The following is a 16,834-nucleotide window of genomic DNA, read 5'->3' as shown; positions in this document are numbered from 1 at the left end:
TCACACTGGAGTTAGAAGTGATAAATGAGCTGGTTTGGTCCCCTTTGAAATGTTACTGGTGAATTAAGAAGTCAGCAGTGGTTCTGCTAAGCCTCCTGTTTTAGCAACAGGCTTTTCTGGTGTAGGCTAAGCATCGGCAAATTTCCCATTTCTCTTCACCTGAATGTCCTCAGGGGGATACTAGGTTTTGATCGACACTCTCCAGCTTGGCTTAGTGTGTTTTCTATCACCAATGAATTTAAAAAGTCAAAAGGAGTCTTGGCCTTACATTGGTACTGGGAGTTTTGGATTGCCTCCCCCATTCCTGAGGCTTCTGGGTATTTCTCATTGCTGGAGCAGGACATGAAACTTTGTGGATTGATAATCCGTTGGCATGGGTGCTCTTCAAAGAGCACATGCCATTTCTTGAAATCTGGGACATGCAAACATGCGCATGTGTGTTGAACACTTGCTTGTGAAGGAAACAGACAGCAGCTAGCAATGCTTTTTGTTAAACAGTCTGTAGATCCTTTGCCAAGAGACAGAGAGAAACCTGTTGCACTGCCAGTGGTACCTAGAGGATGACAGAGGGTACCAAATACTAGCATTTCCTCAGCGGCTCAGTAATTTTTGGGCAAGTGATGAAGTGCATGCAGTCACGAAAAAGGAAGCATGACATCTATTCACACCAGAGACTGAAAAGACAAATTTATCCTTGACTGGACTGGAATATGAAGACTTAGAAGTCATTTCTTTGACTTCTGTAAGTATAGAAGTCAAATATAAATATATAAGCCAGTTAGAGGTGTTTTGAGAGAGAATACATGAGAGAACCCAAGAGGTGCCCTTCAAACAAAAGCATTTTTATGTCACCCGTATCAGTGGTGGCCTTATTGCCTACAAGTTGGTGGCTTGCTTCTCCCACCTGGGAGAGAGCTGTGTCCTCACCAGTGAGCAGGGCCCCACTTCACATGAAGGAACCAGCTATCTTGTAGAATTTCAAGTCATGTTTTGACTGCACCATTTAGCGTAGAAGGTAGCTTGAGCTAGTCCTGTGTTGCTTCCAGAAACTTTCACTCTAATGCTGCATATGTAAATAAAGAAGCTTAGTGGCCATTTCAGCCCCTGTGAGACCTGAAGCTTGGAAATTTAAAGTGGTCCCTGGACTCCAGTTAACTACCAGTTTGCATGCAAAGACAGCCTTTGAGGATGTAAATCTGTTGCCTCATTCAAAAGAGCAAGTGGCTGAGCTCAAGTGGATGGGAACAAGTGGTAGTAGTTGCTGTTCTTCATTTCTGAAGGAAGGTTTGCATCACACAAAATGACTGCAGTCAGGATACAGCTTGAGGAACCTTCCATCTAATCTGCCTGTGAATTGTCAAGCTACTGCATACAGGATAGTGTCATAACATGGTACAATGACTAAATGTTACCTGCCAGAAAGGCAAGGCAACGGGGGTACCCTTTGTCACAGTAATAGCTCTGTATTCACAGCTCAAGGCAGAGCTGTCTCAGAGGAGTGGGTCTTTCCAGCTGGCGAAGGGCTGCTGCAGTAACAAGCATTAATAGCTCCTGAAGGCAGATGATGTGGAACAGAAATCTCCTCCTGACACATCCTCACAGGTGCTCTCACCTTCTTAAAGTGTGAAGGGCAGCTCTCCGCTGTACCATCCTGCTGGGCATCTGCATTGCGCTGACTGTGTTGCTATGCAGTAGCATTTTTGGGGTGGGCAAGAGCAGACAAGTGCTTTAGATCCAACAGGCACACACAACCGAGTGATGTGGAGCAGTCTGCTTGTGGGAGTCAACCGCTGTGTCTTGGATGACACCAAATGTGATTTGCAAGGAGTAAAAATTTAACTCTTGGGTTGTTCACATTGCAAAAATCAGTTTGATTTTTTTTTTTCTAGAATTACAGTTGTTGCTGCTTCTGTGGTGACGAGCACACTCTTGATACTGCTTTGAAACACCTAGGAAATGGGGAATAGAGTCGGTGTTCAAGGTGATGGCAAGCAACTCTGTTCCTCAGACTAGCACTGTGATGCAAATGTGACTAGGTTACACTGTTGTTACTCCTCTGATGGACTCCCTAACAGAGCTCTGTCAAATAATTTATCATGGAGATAAAAAAGGAAGCCTGACTGTAGGAGACCCAGTTTTGTTAGTGTTCTGGAAAGTGCTCTCAGTCTGTGCATTTGTTACTGGTCTTGGAGAGCAAGTAGATTATATGCTTCTGGCAATTCTCACTTGATTAAGGATCTTCACTTCACTAGATGAGCTTAAATGCCAGCAGAAACAGCTGGAAGAACTAGGAGCTCATGTTAGCATCTAATGATAATCTGAGTGGAGATGCGTGCTGCTCTTGGGGACCGGCCCAGTGTTGACTGATGTGTCAGTGTAAGTCTAATTGCAGGTCAAGACAAAGGAGGCCATAGCCTCAAGAGGAGACAACAGTTGTTTGGAAGAACAGCAGAGCAGGCTGGACAGTACTGCCAGAGAGGACAGATGGGAAGCGTAAGGTGGATTTGAGAAAGAAATGAATCGTGCTAGGCTGGACCTTGGAGTCAGCTGGATAGCTGCTTGTGGTCTTGGTGTGTACAGGCTCAAGCTTCATATACTGAATGAAAGGAGACAGTGCGTGATTCATCCTGTCTTTGCCCATCCGTGCAGTGCACTGTTCTCAGCCTGTACCTATAGGTAAAAATGCTGAAATATTTCCTAATAATCACTCACACTCAGAGTTTCTAGCATTATTCCAGAGAGGCTAATAGAGGAGGTGGTACATCCAGGATGATACCTCTCTTTGCTCATAGCATTCACAGAACCTTTGATGTACTTAGTTCAAAACAGAATGTAAATTTAAGTTTTTGTGAAGATGGTATTAAGTGAGAGAGGGCAAGGAAGTATGCAAACATAGCCTTTAGATTATAAGTTGCAAAGAACGTCAGTACCAACAACAGGAGGTTTATGAATGGTTTCCCTAAAGCATTGAACCTTTCACAGGGTAGGAATTACAGATCCTGTGTACCTGCGTTTGCCTGAGGAGATATCCTCTGCTTTGGAGTGCACTTGGGTGTCATGCCTCTGTAACAGAACTTCCTTGTGAGGGCTGCTAATTTGGTTAGATGTTTATTTACAGCATGATTAAGTGATGATGGAGAGATGCTGAATAATCCACTGGATAGGAAGCTGCTAACCCAGGTAATGCAAAGGAGGTGTTTCAGTGCTTTCTGTACTATCAAGGAGGCAGTAGTATTACCATGATAAATGTGATGAGTCCTTGTTTTTTGGGTTTGATTTCTGCCTCAAGCTGTGTTTTCATTCCATGTTGTGTAAGTGTATCTTGCTAATCTGTAAATAAAATGAGTATGTAATAGAAGTGAAAAATGGGTTTACAGAAAACACATTTTAAAGCAGGCCTAAATGATTTTCCTTAATGTCTATTTTTAGCTGGGTGGGTGCAATCCTTTCCTTTCATAACCCAAAGGCACCTCTCTCATTCTTTTTTATGCAAATTAGGCCTCCCACACCTTAAATCACTTTTTATTGACTACTGAGCCTGCAAAGAAATGGACTGAACTTTAATATGCTACATTACCATACCATAAAATACAATTTGTAGATCTTATTTAGATTCTGCATTGCTGCTCTTCCTCTAAATAATTGTTATTACTGAAGAGGATTTACAGGCGCTATTGAAAGAATAAGTACTCTCCATTTTGTATGCATTGAAACACTGGCTGTGCGTGATTTCATATCTAAACCCCCTTGCTCCTGATTCTTTTCTGAAATGAAACAAGTCACATTATGCTGTTGGTTGCTAATAGAGCTTTTAATATGGCAATATCCAGAACTTCTGCTGACTTCAAACAGTGCCAGGATTTCACCCCTTCGTTTGTGCTAACTTGGCAAATGGAGTGTTTATCTCCAGGCTCTGAATCGTCACTTTGCACATCCCCATCCTCATTACTGCCACGTGCACGGCGTCAGCTGCTATGCAGCACTTGGCAGGAAAATGCTCTGTTCCTTGGGAAGTGAGAGTAAAATACTGTCCTCCCACAAACTTTTGAATAAGGCTGTGCACATGCTCAGCTTGACAAGGTACACAGCCTTGCTTTCTGTTATTATAGATAGCTGCAACTTCTTGGGAGCCAAGGGAAGGGATGCATGCTGAGATTTTATTATTAACCAGAGAGAAGTGAGTCATTCTTAAAGAGTGTAGCTTTTACCAAGGAACTAATGTTTTGTTTACGTTGACAGCCTTGGAGAATGACATTTATCTGTAGCATAACCTAGGGATGGCTAAGAAATATTGGAGCATTTTCTCGACAATGTCTCACGCTTCTTCTAGAATGACCACTTCAGAAGTGGGACAGTGTTCAGCCACGCTGTTGTTTCAATACGTGATTGTTTTCAGTGTGCTATTTGTGGTCCCAGTCTTATGTCAATAAGGTATGTCAGGTAGGCCAAAGAGGAGCCTTCCCATTGTCAGGCAGGACTGCCTTTGAGATGCTCTTCTGCAGACCTCTACCCAGGAGACTCCATGTCAGCGTGCCAAGTCCCCATGGTCATCTGGGTCTCCCAGTGTTTTTAAACTGGCAGAGTTTTAAACCTATTTAAGAGGAATTTTCAGGCTAATTTCCCCCCTCTACAGAGGCTTCTTGAGAATATTCACTACCTTTAGAAGTCAGGACATTTAAGGTTGTGTCTTATTTCAGAATTACTCATCTAAATCTGGAGCCTGAATTAGTGATTTTGAATTGGACTCTTGAACTGTCAATACTTACTGCATTACTGTATCAGTTAGAAAAAAAAAAAAAAAAAGACAACATTGAGTTTTTGCAGTGATACCATATAGGACACAAACAGGTTGTAGAATGGACATACAATGATCATTAGTCCAAATCCTGAGAACTGTTAAAGTTTAACTATGAGGTATGTTATGAAATTTGTTTAACATGGAGAAATTATATGGTTAACGAAATCGGTTTAACATGAGAAATGATTTAATTAACAAATTGACAGTCAAGCACATTAATATGCCTGTTACTTTTTTTTTCCCTAAGAAAACCAGTAAGGTAGTTGCTGATAGTTGAAGGAAGTAAATGTCTGTGCAAAGTCTCTTCCAAGAGCACTCTCTTGTTTTTCTGTAGAGTATGTGTGAGGAAGTAAATGTGTGAATACACAATGTAAGTATGTCTGTGAAAAAAAGCCTCTTGATTTTAATAGTCTATGAAAAGTTAAGAGACAGCTATTTCATAAACTAGACAAATAAGCAGAGAGAAACACTTTTAATAATCTTTTAAAGTGTGGAAGTGCTCTTTTAATTAAGTTATCTAATGTCCAGCTCAGTCAGATGTATCCCATTACTCTGACATGTTTGAAGTTCCTTATAGACAGTGATGGCTTATTCTGTTCTTCCCCCCCCCCGCCCCCGATTATCTGGAAATACTTAGGATGGCTCCAAGTGGCTACCAGCCCTGCTTCTTTAGGGCTCAGTTCAGCACTGCTTACATTCCTAATGGAGGAATCCTCAAGGCTGTCCTCTGTCAGAATAACACCTAAAGATGTCCATGAATGTCTATATAGAGTCTTAGCATTAAAATAGATCCATTCAGTGAATCCATTTGTGATAGTAAGCACTAACCATAGTAGTAAGCACTGTGGAGGATCATGGCCTCATATTTTATAATGCTTAAGGGAGATGGGAGATGATACACAATTCATGTGAAGAAAGGTCTCTGACTTCAACTAATGGTAGGGTGGGGTTTTGGTTTCCTTTTTTTTTTATTTGGGTTTTGTTTTGGTTTTTTTTAGCTGAACTCTTCATGGAACAACATCATCTCAAAGAAGCAAGCTTTTGTATCCAGGAGGCAGCTAGTCTTTTCCCCACATCTCATGCTGTACTGTACATGCGTGGGAGGCTGGCAGAGATGAAAGGCAACTTGGAGGAGGCTAGGCAATTGTATGATGAAGCGCTCACAGTGAATCCAGCTGGAGTGGAAATTATGCACAGCCTGGTGAGTTTGCAGGGGCTCAGCTCCATTATAGTATTTATGTTCCTGATTAACTGTAATAAGAGGGGAGAGGGCTCACGCTTGCTCTGGATGCTGCTGTCTTCCTAATCCTGAAAGCAAGTGACTGTTCCAAGAATAAATTGGGAGCTTGAACCTCTACTTTAAGAGTGGTTTGAATGTTTTTTAACTAATTAGTACTTGTGTCAAAGTAAATATTTTAATTGACAAAGGCTGATTATTTTGGAAGTCAATTCACTGATTTGTCTTTTGCTGCTTTTCCTACTAACTGTTACGCATTTTAAGTAAGCAGTACACTGATATTTGAAAGATCTGAACTAAATAACAATAGAAAATAGATATATTAGATATATATGGGGTTTGTAAACCTTGGGCTGGAGTCTTGAGTCTACTCAAATCAAGATAAACTATGATTTTACAATAGAAATAATTTGTTATTGTCTTAAGCTGCAGCTTAGCTCCAACCTTGTGTAGGGGCAGTGGCCCCACATTTGTAAGGTTTTTTGGTAACATTCCTACCCAGCAAATATTTTTTATGTTGCACCATCCTCAAAACAAACTTAATTACAGACACAGAGCCTAGAGCTTAGTAATGATAACAATAATACAGGGAGCCTTGTGGAAGACTAAAACCCACTTCTCTTCTGAAATCAGAATAGTTAATCATATTTCATCAATGATAGGTCTTGTTAACTGTAGCCCTTACTAGATCTCTCTGGGATTTTAGATTTTGGAAGTTTTTCTTGATTAATTTTTATAGGAATTCTATATCCATGTGATCACTTTGTGTCTTTGCTAGCGTTCCTGGCATAAATTTGGTCCTGATGAGGTTTGCCTTGCAACTCCAAAACTGAAGGGGTAGCAGTGCATAAGAGGACAAATGTAAAGTGAAATTATAATTGAGAGAAAATAGGACCTACAGGCAAGGGATAAGATATTTGGTAATAATGTTCAGTGCAAAACTAGCAAATAAATAGGTCAGGAGAAGGTTACAAAACAGCTATGCACATATCAGGCTTATATGGGGCAATAATATTACTTTGTTGCTGTGATCCAACCTTTACAAAACCAGTTGGTAAAAAGTGGGCAAGAAAGAATGGCATTCTAGCTCAGTTAGTGTCACAATTTCAGACGAGTCACCGATACCAGAGCAGCATTAAGTTAGATGCCAACATGATAACAGCTTTGATTTTTGTCTTATTTTATGGGCAGAGCCACATACTGTGTCTGCCCATTTCAGTTGCTTGCAATTTTCTGAAACTATAGTAATTTGGAATAAAAATTTCTGAGATGCACATCTGCTCTGGCCCAGTTTACTCTAGAAAATGTCACCCAACATGACTTAACTGTTTCTGAAAATGAAGCTAAAGAAGAGCTCTTAAAAGACTTCTGTGACATCTTTACTGTGCTTTAGTGTCTCCAGGTTTTGTCAGGAATGGGTAGTCTTTGTAACATATTAATGTGCTTTTTACCATGCCTAAGAAAATCCTTCCTAGGCTATTCAAGTTACAACCTTTAAAAAAATGTGTTTTATATGTGCTTAGTAGATATGTGTTTCTGAGACCTCTAAGGAGTCTGTGAATGTTCATTCCCCTCAAACGTTAGTAAGCTTCATCATCTCATAGTCAAGGGATGGAAGTGAAAGTTAGGAGAGGTGAAAAAGACAGTGAGATGGGGAATTTGGGGCAGACACTTAGTCCATAAGCAAGTAGGGAAGAAGAAAGATAACCTCAATAATAAAGTGAGAGAAATAAGGATAGACAGAAAATAAGATAAGATAGGTAACACTAGTAAGACTGGATCAATAAGAAGAATAAGACTGGGTTCAGGAGCCAGGCTGAGACACATGGGTTGAGGGGTGCACGTGTTGGAGAGGATGAATTAAAAGGGGTCAGTCTTACAAGAGAGACAAAGGAGCATGAACCTCTAAGAGTACTTCTACTCCATAGCCTTCAGTCTCCTTAAAATTCTGAATCTTAGTATCAGTGAAAATCACTTCCTAAAGCATGTGCCTCATGTCCTTTAGCTCGGCCATGCTGGCAGCCTGTGGTTCACACCTGTTAGCTAAGATACCAAAGGTCTGGTCTATCCCTGCTGATATGAATCATGGCAGTAGTTATAGGATGCCACATAACGGCATTCCTTTGTATGCTTTTCCAAAAGCTAGGAAATTGCACATAACAAGTTCGAAGCATCTGATGAGCACTATAGAAAAGCCTGTAAAGAAATTAATCATTCTGCCTTCAGAACAGAGCTGGAATAATGTTCAGTAAACAAGGCTTTTAGGGCTATGCATCAAATAAAAAGGGCAAAATTAAAATACTGAATGGCTGCTAGCTAAGTGATTGTGTCCTGTGTACTGAATGAGATGGTGTCCCCATGGAGAACTTAAGACTGGGTTTATGCAATTGAGGATATGTAACAAGTGGTAAATTCTGCATTTCCTCAAGGCCATCAGAAGAAGACTGTATACCTTTCTGAAAGGCATGTATTAGCCAAGTACTACCTGTACTGTTACTGAAAATGCAAGTTCTTGAGCACAGTATGTTCAGTCCCCTACCAGGGGGAGATCTATGTCTTGAATTATGCAAGATGCCAAACTAGATTATCAGCTAGTTTTAAGTGGCTTAAAACTATGCAAGACACATAGGCAGCTGAAATTAAATTCACACATGCTGTTTCAGTGCTGGTCTCCCCAAACATTTGAGCATATATTTTTCCTACTGTAGTAATACTGTTGTGATTGTGTAATAACTTAGGGAAAGAGGGTCTGGTTAGGAGAATTACCGTTTGACTTAATGCAGTTGCCATCCAACCGACCTAGTCCGCTTTAAGGGAAAACTCTGCTGTATACAGTGATGATTCCTCTGGTGTATCAGCATCAATTAGCAAAGTAGTCATGTCTCTTCCCCTGGGCTCTCAGAACTGGGTTGTTAAAGCTATATTTGGAAAATTCCAACCTGAAGAGCGTTGCTGGCTTTAAATGAAGGGCATAGATCTAGCAATGAATGAGTCCGTTGGGTGTCAGTAACTTCACTTTTACACAGGATAGGGCCACTGCCGTAATAAACACAAGCTCCTTCTCTGCATAGCTGAGAATTGCTGTGTTTTACTGTGACTGTCGGGTGTTTACGTTATCTGTCAGATCAGTGTGCTTTCCATGTAAAGCACGCTGCTGCATGGAAGAGCAGCACTGTACAGCAGGACTGCAGTGCAGGCAGCATCTGATGAGGTGGGTAGCGGGTCCTGCTTCATCGTGGGAGCTGTTGGCACTGGGTGTCAGATACTGTGGTTAGGAAACCACAGGCACATTGAAAATACTACGTAGCTGTGCTGCTTCTTGCTAGCACTCGCAGTTTGTAAGTGATACCACAGCATGCTTACACCTGTATTAAGACTCCAACAATGGCCTTTACAAAGTAAATACTATGGGCTAGCACCTAATCTAAGGAAGCACATTTGTTGAGCAAGTTTGGAAAAAACACATATATCAGTTTTTGGGGCTATTGGGAGGGTACTTATGTGCCAAATACTCCTGGTGACGTGTGGAGCTACTCCTTGGATTGAACAACTCTTTGCTGTCAGAAACAATTAGTTTGGATTGGCCCCTAGAAACTGCACATACTGTAAGACCATAGCTCTCTTCAAGAAATATGATTTGCTAGGGGCTTTTTTCCACATTTCTCCTCATTCTGTCTCACATTTCTGTCTTCCCTCCCTTTACTAGAACAGCCCTGTTCTTTTCTCCTTCATACCTTTCACAAGCTCCTTCGGGGGGGCCTCCTTGCAAAGATCATAGAGCACATCTCCCTCCCGGGGTGGGGGCTGATGGAGTTTCCACTGAGTAGGTATCTTCATTGGTCCAGAAACAAGAGCTTAGCCCATATCCCTTTGTCTTACACTGTGCCTAGTCAGCCATGCCAGATGCTAATCTCTGATAGCACAAAACCAAATAACTATGACTTACTTCTTTCAGTGTGTACCAAATTTGGTTATATAACATCATGATGCACACAGCTATGGGATGGTGATAACAAAACTGACATGTGCCCAATCAAGTCAGAAAATATAACATAAGCTGGGGCAGATGACACCTCCTTTTAAAGTGATACACAAATCCACCTACCTATGTGTCACTAGAGAAGGACACTGAAATTTGCTAGTTCCCAGTTCATTCAGTACCATTTTCCCTTTTGATTCAGAGGAGAAAATCCATGCCAGCATGTTGGATTTGAGTCCTGAAGCTCCATACATAATATTGCAAGATAAACTGAAAATATACTGAGATATTCAGAGGACTCCTGCCCAGCATGCATTTCACATAGCATTTTGCTGCATTAGAGCAATTCTCAGCATGTATTAGTTCAGGGAAGAAGAAAGAGAATCGTGTATTTAAAAGGGAAGGAAATGGGCATCCTCATCTCCACCAGTGCCAGATTTAATGAAAACAACAAAAAATACTGTCAAAACAAAGAAAAAAAATTCACTTGACTCATACTTGAGTCTTATTGATTGCAGTGGAAGATTGTAATGATTCCTTACTTCTCTTGAAGGCTGGGGCAAGGATGATATGGTTCTTAGCAGAATGTCTCAGAGCTGTCTGCACTGCCTCATCATTATGCCTGATAGCAAAACAAAGTGAAATATATATTGGGTTTTGTTCGGTGAGTTTTTCTGAAGGTTGAAATGGAAAGCAGTCTTCATAATGTGTTCCTGTGTTCTGTTGTGACCACATAAATGGGTGGAAAACATAATCTACTGAAAATGTATTTGAATTTGTTCCATAGTCAAGTCAAATAGAATATACAGGTAATGCCAGTTGCGCTAATCATGAGAGTTCTGCTTTTTCTTAGACTGTCACCTGCACCACAAAACATGAGACTGGCAGCCATGCAGAAGGGCTGAGCACTCATGTGGTACCCTCCAAATGAAGATGGAAGAACAAGCTTCCCACTCACCTGAGTATAAGGCACCTAAGCTGGGCCAACAAATTGACTGCAGGCTGGTTTTCCTGAGATTAGTGTAGGTGTTGGCCTTTCCCCAGGAAGGCCTGTTTATTCTGGGGAGAAGTTTCTATGGTGAATACAGTCAGGCACATAACAAAATCATAGAACAGATGAGGCTGGAAGGCATCTTGAGAGATCATGTAGTCCAACTGCCTGCTCAAGCAGGTTCAGCTAGAGCAGGGTATCAGGACTGTATCCAGCTGGGGTTTGAATATTTCCAGGGATGGAGACTCCACAATCTCTCTGGGCAACCTGTTCCAGTGTTTGATCACCCTTACAGTAAACAAAGCTTTTCCTCATGTTTAAATGGAATTTCTTGCGATTCAGATTGTGCCCATGCAGTCACTGGATACCACTGAGAACAGTTTGGCTCCGTCTTTTTTACACCTTACTATCAGATGTTTAACCATATTGGTAAGGACCCACCTGAGACTTTTCCAGGCTGAACAGTCCCAGCTCTCTGGGCTTCTCAGTGTATGACAGGTGCTTCAGTCCCTTAATGATCTCAGTGGCCCTTTGCTGGACTCTCTCCAGTATGTCCGTGTCCTTCCTGTACTGGGGAGCCCAGAACTGGACACAGTACTCCAGGTATGGCCTCACCAGTCCTGAGTGGAGGGGAAGGATCACCTCCCTCGACCTGCTGGCAACGCTCCTCTTAATGCAGCCCAGGATACTGTTAGCTGCCTTTGCTGCCAGGGCACCTTGCTGGCTCATGGCCAGCTTGTTGTCCAACAGGTGCTTTTTAGCAAAGCAGCCTTCCATCCAGTCATCCCCGCCGCAAAGTGAATTGGAAGCTACTACCAGGAATTTTTTTCTGCAGGTAGATACTAAGTGTAGTGTTGGCATGACTACTGGGTTCAACTAGTTCTTCCCTCCAACAGCAGCAAAAGGAAGTGCCTAGGAAAGAACAAGAGCAGGGCAGACATATATGGTACTTCTGAGGTTATGACTTAGCTCAGGGACATCCTTGAAGTAGGTGTAGATTCTTCTTCCTTAGTAATTCACAGTGGATTTCTCCTTCTTGAACTTGTCTTGAGCCTGTGTCAGCTTTCAGCATTCATAGTACCCTTCAGCAAGGAGACCTGCAGGTCTGCTTTCTGCTGTACAAAGAATTGCCAGATTTTGTATGTTCTTGATGCAGCTCTTCCTAGCCATGTTGACGCACCTTGTTCTTTTTTTGGAAGACACAACATACCACTGATAACTATTCATCCTCCCTCCCATTACTGATTTCATAGATACCTGTCACTGAACCAGTCCCATTCCTTTCATTATTGCTGTGGCCTCTCTCTAAACTTCTTACAGTTCTTTTTAAGGTGAAAAGGCTAGAGTAAATAATGCACTTACAACAAATTAGCTTAGCTTCAAAGGCAGTGTTGTAGACTCAGTGTTAAAAAAACCTCACTGTCCTGTGGTCCTCTACTCATGTAGTTATTATATATATTATATATTATATAGTATAAATTTTCATACAAATTCAGTGTTCTATTTCAAATGTTTTGTATTAGCCTTTTCTCATTATCACAGCTCTGTTTCCATCTCCTTGTGCCTGTAGGGGCTAGATTTTTGTAATTTTTATTTTTTTTTTATGGTCAGCACCTCTAATGAATGCATGGTGATTTCATAGGAGCCGTGTAACAGTGTTGTCCTGGGTCCTTGCAGAGATGTCAGTATCCCAGTCTGTGAATACAACACAGCCAGGAAGCATGCATGCAGTTCTGGTTGTTGATATATATTCTTCATTGTGCTTGCCAGAGACTTCCTTTTAGCTGGTGGAACACAAATTTCTCTCTGCTGGTAATGCTAGAAGATGAAGAGGTTGATTGAGACAGGATTTTTTTATAGATTATGTTCCTTTTGCCTAAGATAACTATATTGGATTTGATTAGATTTGAGCGTTTAAAAACTATATGATGCTTTGTTTCAATCTTTTGCTCTTAATTGTTCAGTTGGATGCAAGGACTGAATGAAAAGAAAGAGCCTTTACAAAGGAAGAGCCTTGGACTATTTAATTTGGCCTTCATCGTGTATTTAGGATGCAATTTCACGTTCATTTTAGTAGAAGAGTCAACCTATTGTCTCTAGACTCACATTTGGTAGCATCAGTATAATTTGAAAGACTACAGTTTCCACTGATTAGAACATGGAAATGAATTATTTCTGTTCATTTGTTTCATTTTACCTCACAGTATGGTGCATGCATCCTTGTTTTCAAAGGCATCCATTCACATAATAAAAACATGGCTTGATTGCTTAATATTTTCAAGGATGACATGCGTTACTTCCTTGGGGATTTGTTTCATGCTGCCATGAAGTAATCATATAAATCATGGGGCACATTCTCAGCATGGGTAAATTATCATAGCTCCATCATACCAAGGTCTGTGTGTCTTGTAAGGTAGCTAGCCCCTAATTAAAAGCATTTTTACCTTGAAAGCTGAAGTTAGAATGTTTTCTGTGCTTAAATGTGGGCACAAAAGAGCATAGTTTTCACATTAATAGAGTAATTTATCATCTAAGGAGCTGCTTTATGTCTGTACTTTATCCAATTTGTTTGCCATTTTGTAGATAAGTATGCCGTGGTCTGTTTCCATTTTTTTAGTGACATTTCTTGCTCAGTTTTTTTTTATATTTGTGTACAGAGAATTTAACATCACAATTAAAATGCATTGCCCTGTAGTTAGGACAACTGTGCGTTTGCCCTGAGTGTAATAGGTGGATAATTGTATCTACAGACACAATGAGCAACCTGTTTTTATCTGTCCTGGAGATTTTTTTCTTCCTGGCTGCATTTGATGTTCCTCCTGCACTTGTTTTGTTTTGGCAGAGGTGATAAGCAGAGTTAGGGACTGGGTAGTTTTGATTAAGTGGATAGTTGTACTACTTCTGTGATACTGAGAATATTTTTCATTATCACAGGTACTACTTAAAGGGAATCTATGAGAAACTGCTGTTGTAAGAACTTGAATTTCAGTAGACAATGACAGAAAAGGGAATTTCTAACTGTTCTTTGACATACAAAACAATTTAAGCTTTACTAGTAACACTACTTTTAAAAGGTTTTTTTTTCTTAAATACATATATACATCAAGTTCGTTACTTTAAATATTTTTGGATGGTATGAGATGTGTTTATTTTTTATAGTTATTATCCAGAATTTCTGAATGTAAAACCTGCTTCAAGGGAGGGTTCTTTTAAGGTTTTGATATATGTATTGACTATAGTTTTTAATTACATTGTGTCTGTGTGATCCTAGGTCAGTGTGGCTTCTGAGTTCTGATATAGTAAAATACATAGAAACGGGAAAATGATAACCAACATTGCAGATTAAAGTACTTAAGATACTATGTATGCCATGTCCTCCAAACCTTTGAAGCCACAAGCCATGTTGTTAGGACAGTTTTTTGGGGAGTTGCTGATGCAGAGGGATTTCTTGGCATCTTAGAGTGAGCGGGAGCACCCAAAGCAAATGCATGAGAGCGAGTGAGCTCTTGGTTTCTCTTTCCAAGCTGAGCATGGTTTCATGGTATTTATCAAAACACTTCAGGCTAGGGCTTTGCTTCTGTTGTGCAACAGGGTGGGTCCTTCCTCTTCCAGAGAGCGAAGGACTGCAGCTCAGGCATTTTCCATGGAAGGCAATTCACTGGAGGGGGCTGGAGCGGAGGTGGAGCCCTGGCTCTCCCATCCCGGGCACCGCCAGCTCCGCTGCACTTTCAGCTGTGATTATGTGTCACACTTCGCTCTAAACCTCTGTAAAGGGATGAAGCTACTAATCTACTTCATCTGGGGTTTGTGGAGCTTAATTAATCTCTGCACATACTTTCAGATGACGGGCGCTCTGTAAGCGCAAAATCTTATTTATCCTAATTATATCTCTTGATTCCTATGGTGTTTTATTCATTTGGGCTTTTGGACTACAGATATTTTGGGCAAAATACTGCGACTGTTCAGCACAAATGATGTGCTTTACAGCTCTGAGTACCCTTATGTCCCTAAATGTAAGTAGTGATGAAAACATTACTGTGGTGGGAGTGGGTTTTAGGAGGCAGATCTAAACTATTTTTTCCTCTCGCAAGGATTTGTTTTCATTAGAGGAGTCTGCCCTGCCTGTGTGTTGTGCCTTGCCCTCCATTGTACTGATAAATTGTTACAGCGGTGCTGTGAAGGACAGAGTAAAACAGAAGCAAATGTGGATCTGACGACTTTCTAGCACAGCCCTCTCCTCTTCCTGGGGATACGATATGACAACGCCTGCAAAAAATAGCATTTTGCGGGAGGGGGAAGGGGGGTGCTTCCTTTCTCTGGCAGTGAATGTATCCTTCTGCTCCACAAATTTAGCACAAGCAGAACATCTTTGTACTAGTACAGTTCTGCAGTTTCCCCTGGTGAGAACGGGCTTGGATTTGTGAGAGAGATGACAGACCTAAAGGTAGAAAAAGCATTTGAGTAGGCAGTCATTACAAGCCTTTCAAAAAATGGAGCACCCTTGAACAAAGTGCCTTACCACCCCCCCACCCCCCCTTAAGTAAGTAATAGTGACAGTCAACAGGAGATTATAGCAACCCAAAGGAAGAGCAGTGACGTCTGCTGTGATGCAGCTTGGAGAGCTGCAGACTCTGGGACTCTTAGGTCTGCCTAATATGGAGTGTACAAGAAAACACTTGAAGGGTGAATTTGCTAAGTCCTAGTCTCCAGCAGCATATTTATGGACTACTGTGGTAGTACAAAACATTTAAACAGTTTAGCCCACTCCGTAAGTTTTCCCTCAATGTGGGGAAATCTCTATATGCTGTTAATAGTTTTTCTTACAAATTTTTTTCTGTTCAGTGCACTGCATTTCTCCTGTACATTTGGAGAGCAGGCAAATGGTAATATATAGGTGTATAAGAGAGAAGGGGAGGGAAAAGAATTAGAAGGAACGTTGAAGAGACAGCAAAAAGCTTAGACTGCTGCTTGCTTTAAAATACTAAGGTAAAGCTTTGACCAGAGACAGTTACAATTATTTTTGTCTTCTGTTAGCCATTCAGCAGGTGGTTTCTTCTTTTCTGTCCCCGCTCTGCCTTGTAGATTTCTGCAAGAGATGAACCCAACCCTGATTTGCCCCAGAAATCTCTTTCAATGTTATTTATTTGCAGTTTTGTCCAAGAAAGGTAAAATTCACTACAAAGAATCTGAAAGTGTCGTTAGGTCAGGAGCTTGTTCCAGCAGTGTTGGAGGAGTGTCTGAAAACAACAAACGAACCAAGAAATTGGGAGGAACTTCTCAACCTTTTGGAAAATTAGACTCCTGAGGCAGGAACTCAATATAGGTTTCCTGTTTGTTCTTTGTGACATCTTAACTTGTGCATTTTTTATATGTTGAAAACACTCCTCTTGCTCCTTCCCTCTCATCCTTCCTTATGCTTCTATAAAGATCCAGTCTATCAGTGAGCTGCTGTTTAATATTGCTAATGTGACCTTTGCCCATGTTTTTGCAAAAGTGCTCAAGAGAGAGAATCCCCGGCAGGAAAATGAGCAGGGGAAAAAAAACCCAAACCCCCTACAATGGTCAGGGATGGGCAAGAGAGAGTGTGACTTGTCAGGGTAGCAAAATAAAGACTGGGGAGAGATACATTTGCTCTCTCTGCAGGTATGTGTGGAAACAAATAGTGAATGCTGTGGGGAGCGAAAAGCTGCGTCAGCTGAAGGATGCAGCTTTATCTGCTATAAATTGTTGCTGGAGGTTGAAAGAGGGTTCCTGGCCATTGGTGCAGAGAGGTTCTGAAGCAGCCTTCCGGGACAAGATGTGGGAAGAACAATCTGACCCCTCTGATAC

General features: G+C 41.2%; 1 protein-coding gene across 5 annotated transcripts in view; it reads left to right on the top strand.

Annotated features, from left to right (window-relative positions):
- TTC7A (tetratricopeptide repeat domain 7A) overlaps window positions 1-16,834 on the top strand; it is a 172,098-nt gene that overhangs the window by 125,687 nt on the left and 29,577 nt on the right. For 4 of the 5 annotated variants that reach the window (XM_037405028.1, XM_037405026.1, XM_037405030.1 and 1 more), the window contains one exon: window positions 5,797-5,999. The exons of the other annotated variant lie outside the window; for it this stretch is intronic. In XM_037405028.1, coding sequence (XP_037260925.1) covers window positions 5,797-5,999 — 203 coding nt within the window. The remainder of the gene's footprint in view (window positions 1-5,796; window positions 6,000-16,834) is intronic. 5 annotated transcript variants of the gene reach the window in all.

This window comes from Falco rusticolus, chromosome 12 (genome assembly GCF_015220075.1).
Source record: "Falco rusticolus isolate bFalRus1 chromosome 12, bFalRus1.pri, whole genome shotgun sequence".
In the NCBI taxonomy this organism is placed as follows: Eukaryota; Metazoa; Chordata; class Aves; order Falconiformes; family Falconidae; genus Falco; species Falco rusticolus.
The sequence above is the reverse complement of the archived record's forward strand: the minus strand, read 5'-3'. Positions and strand labels throughout refer to the sequence as shown.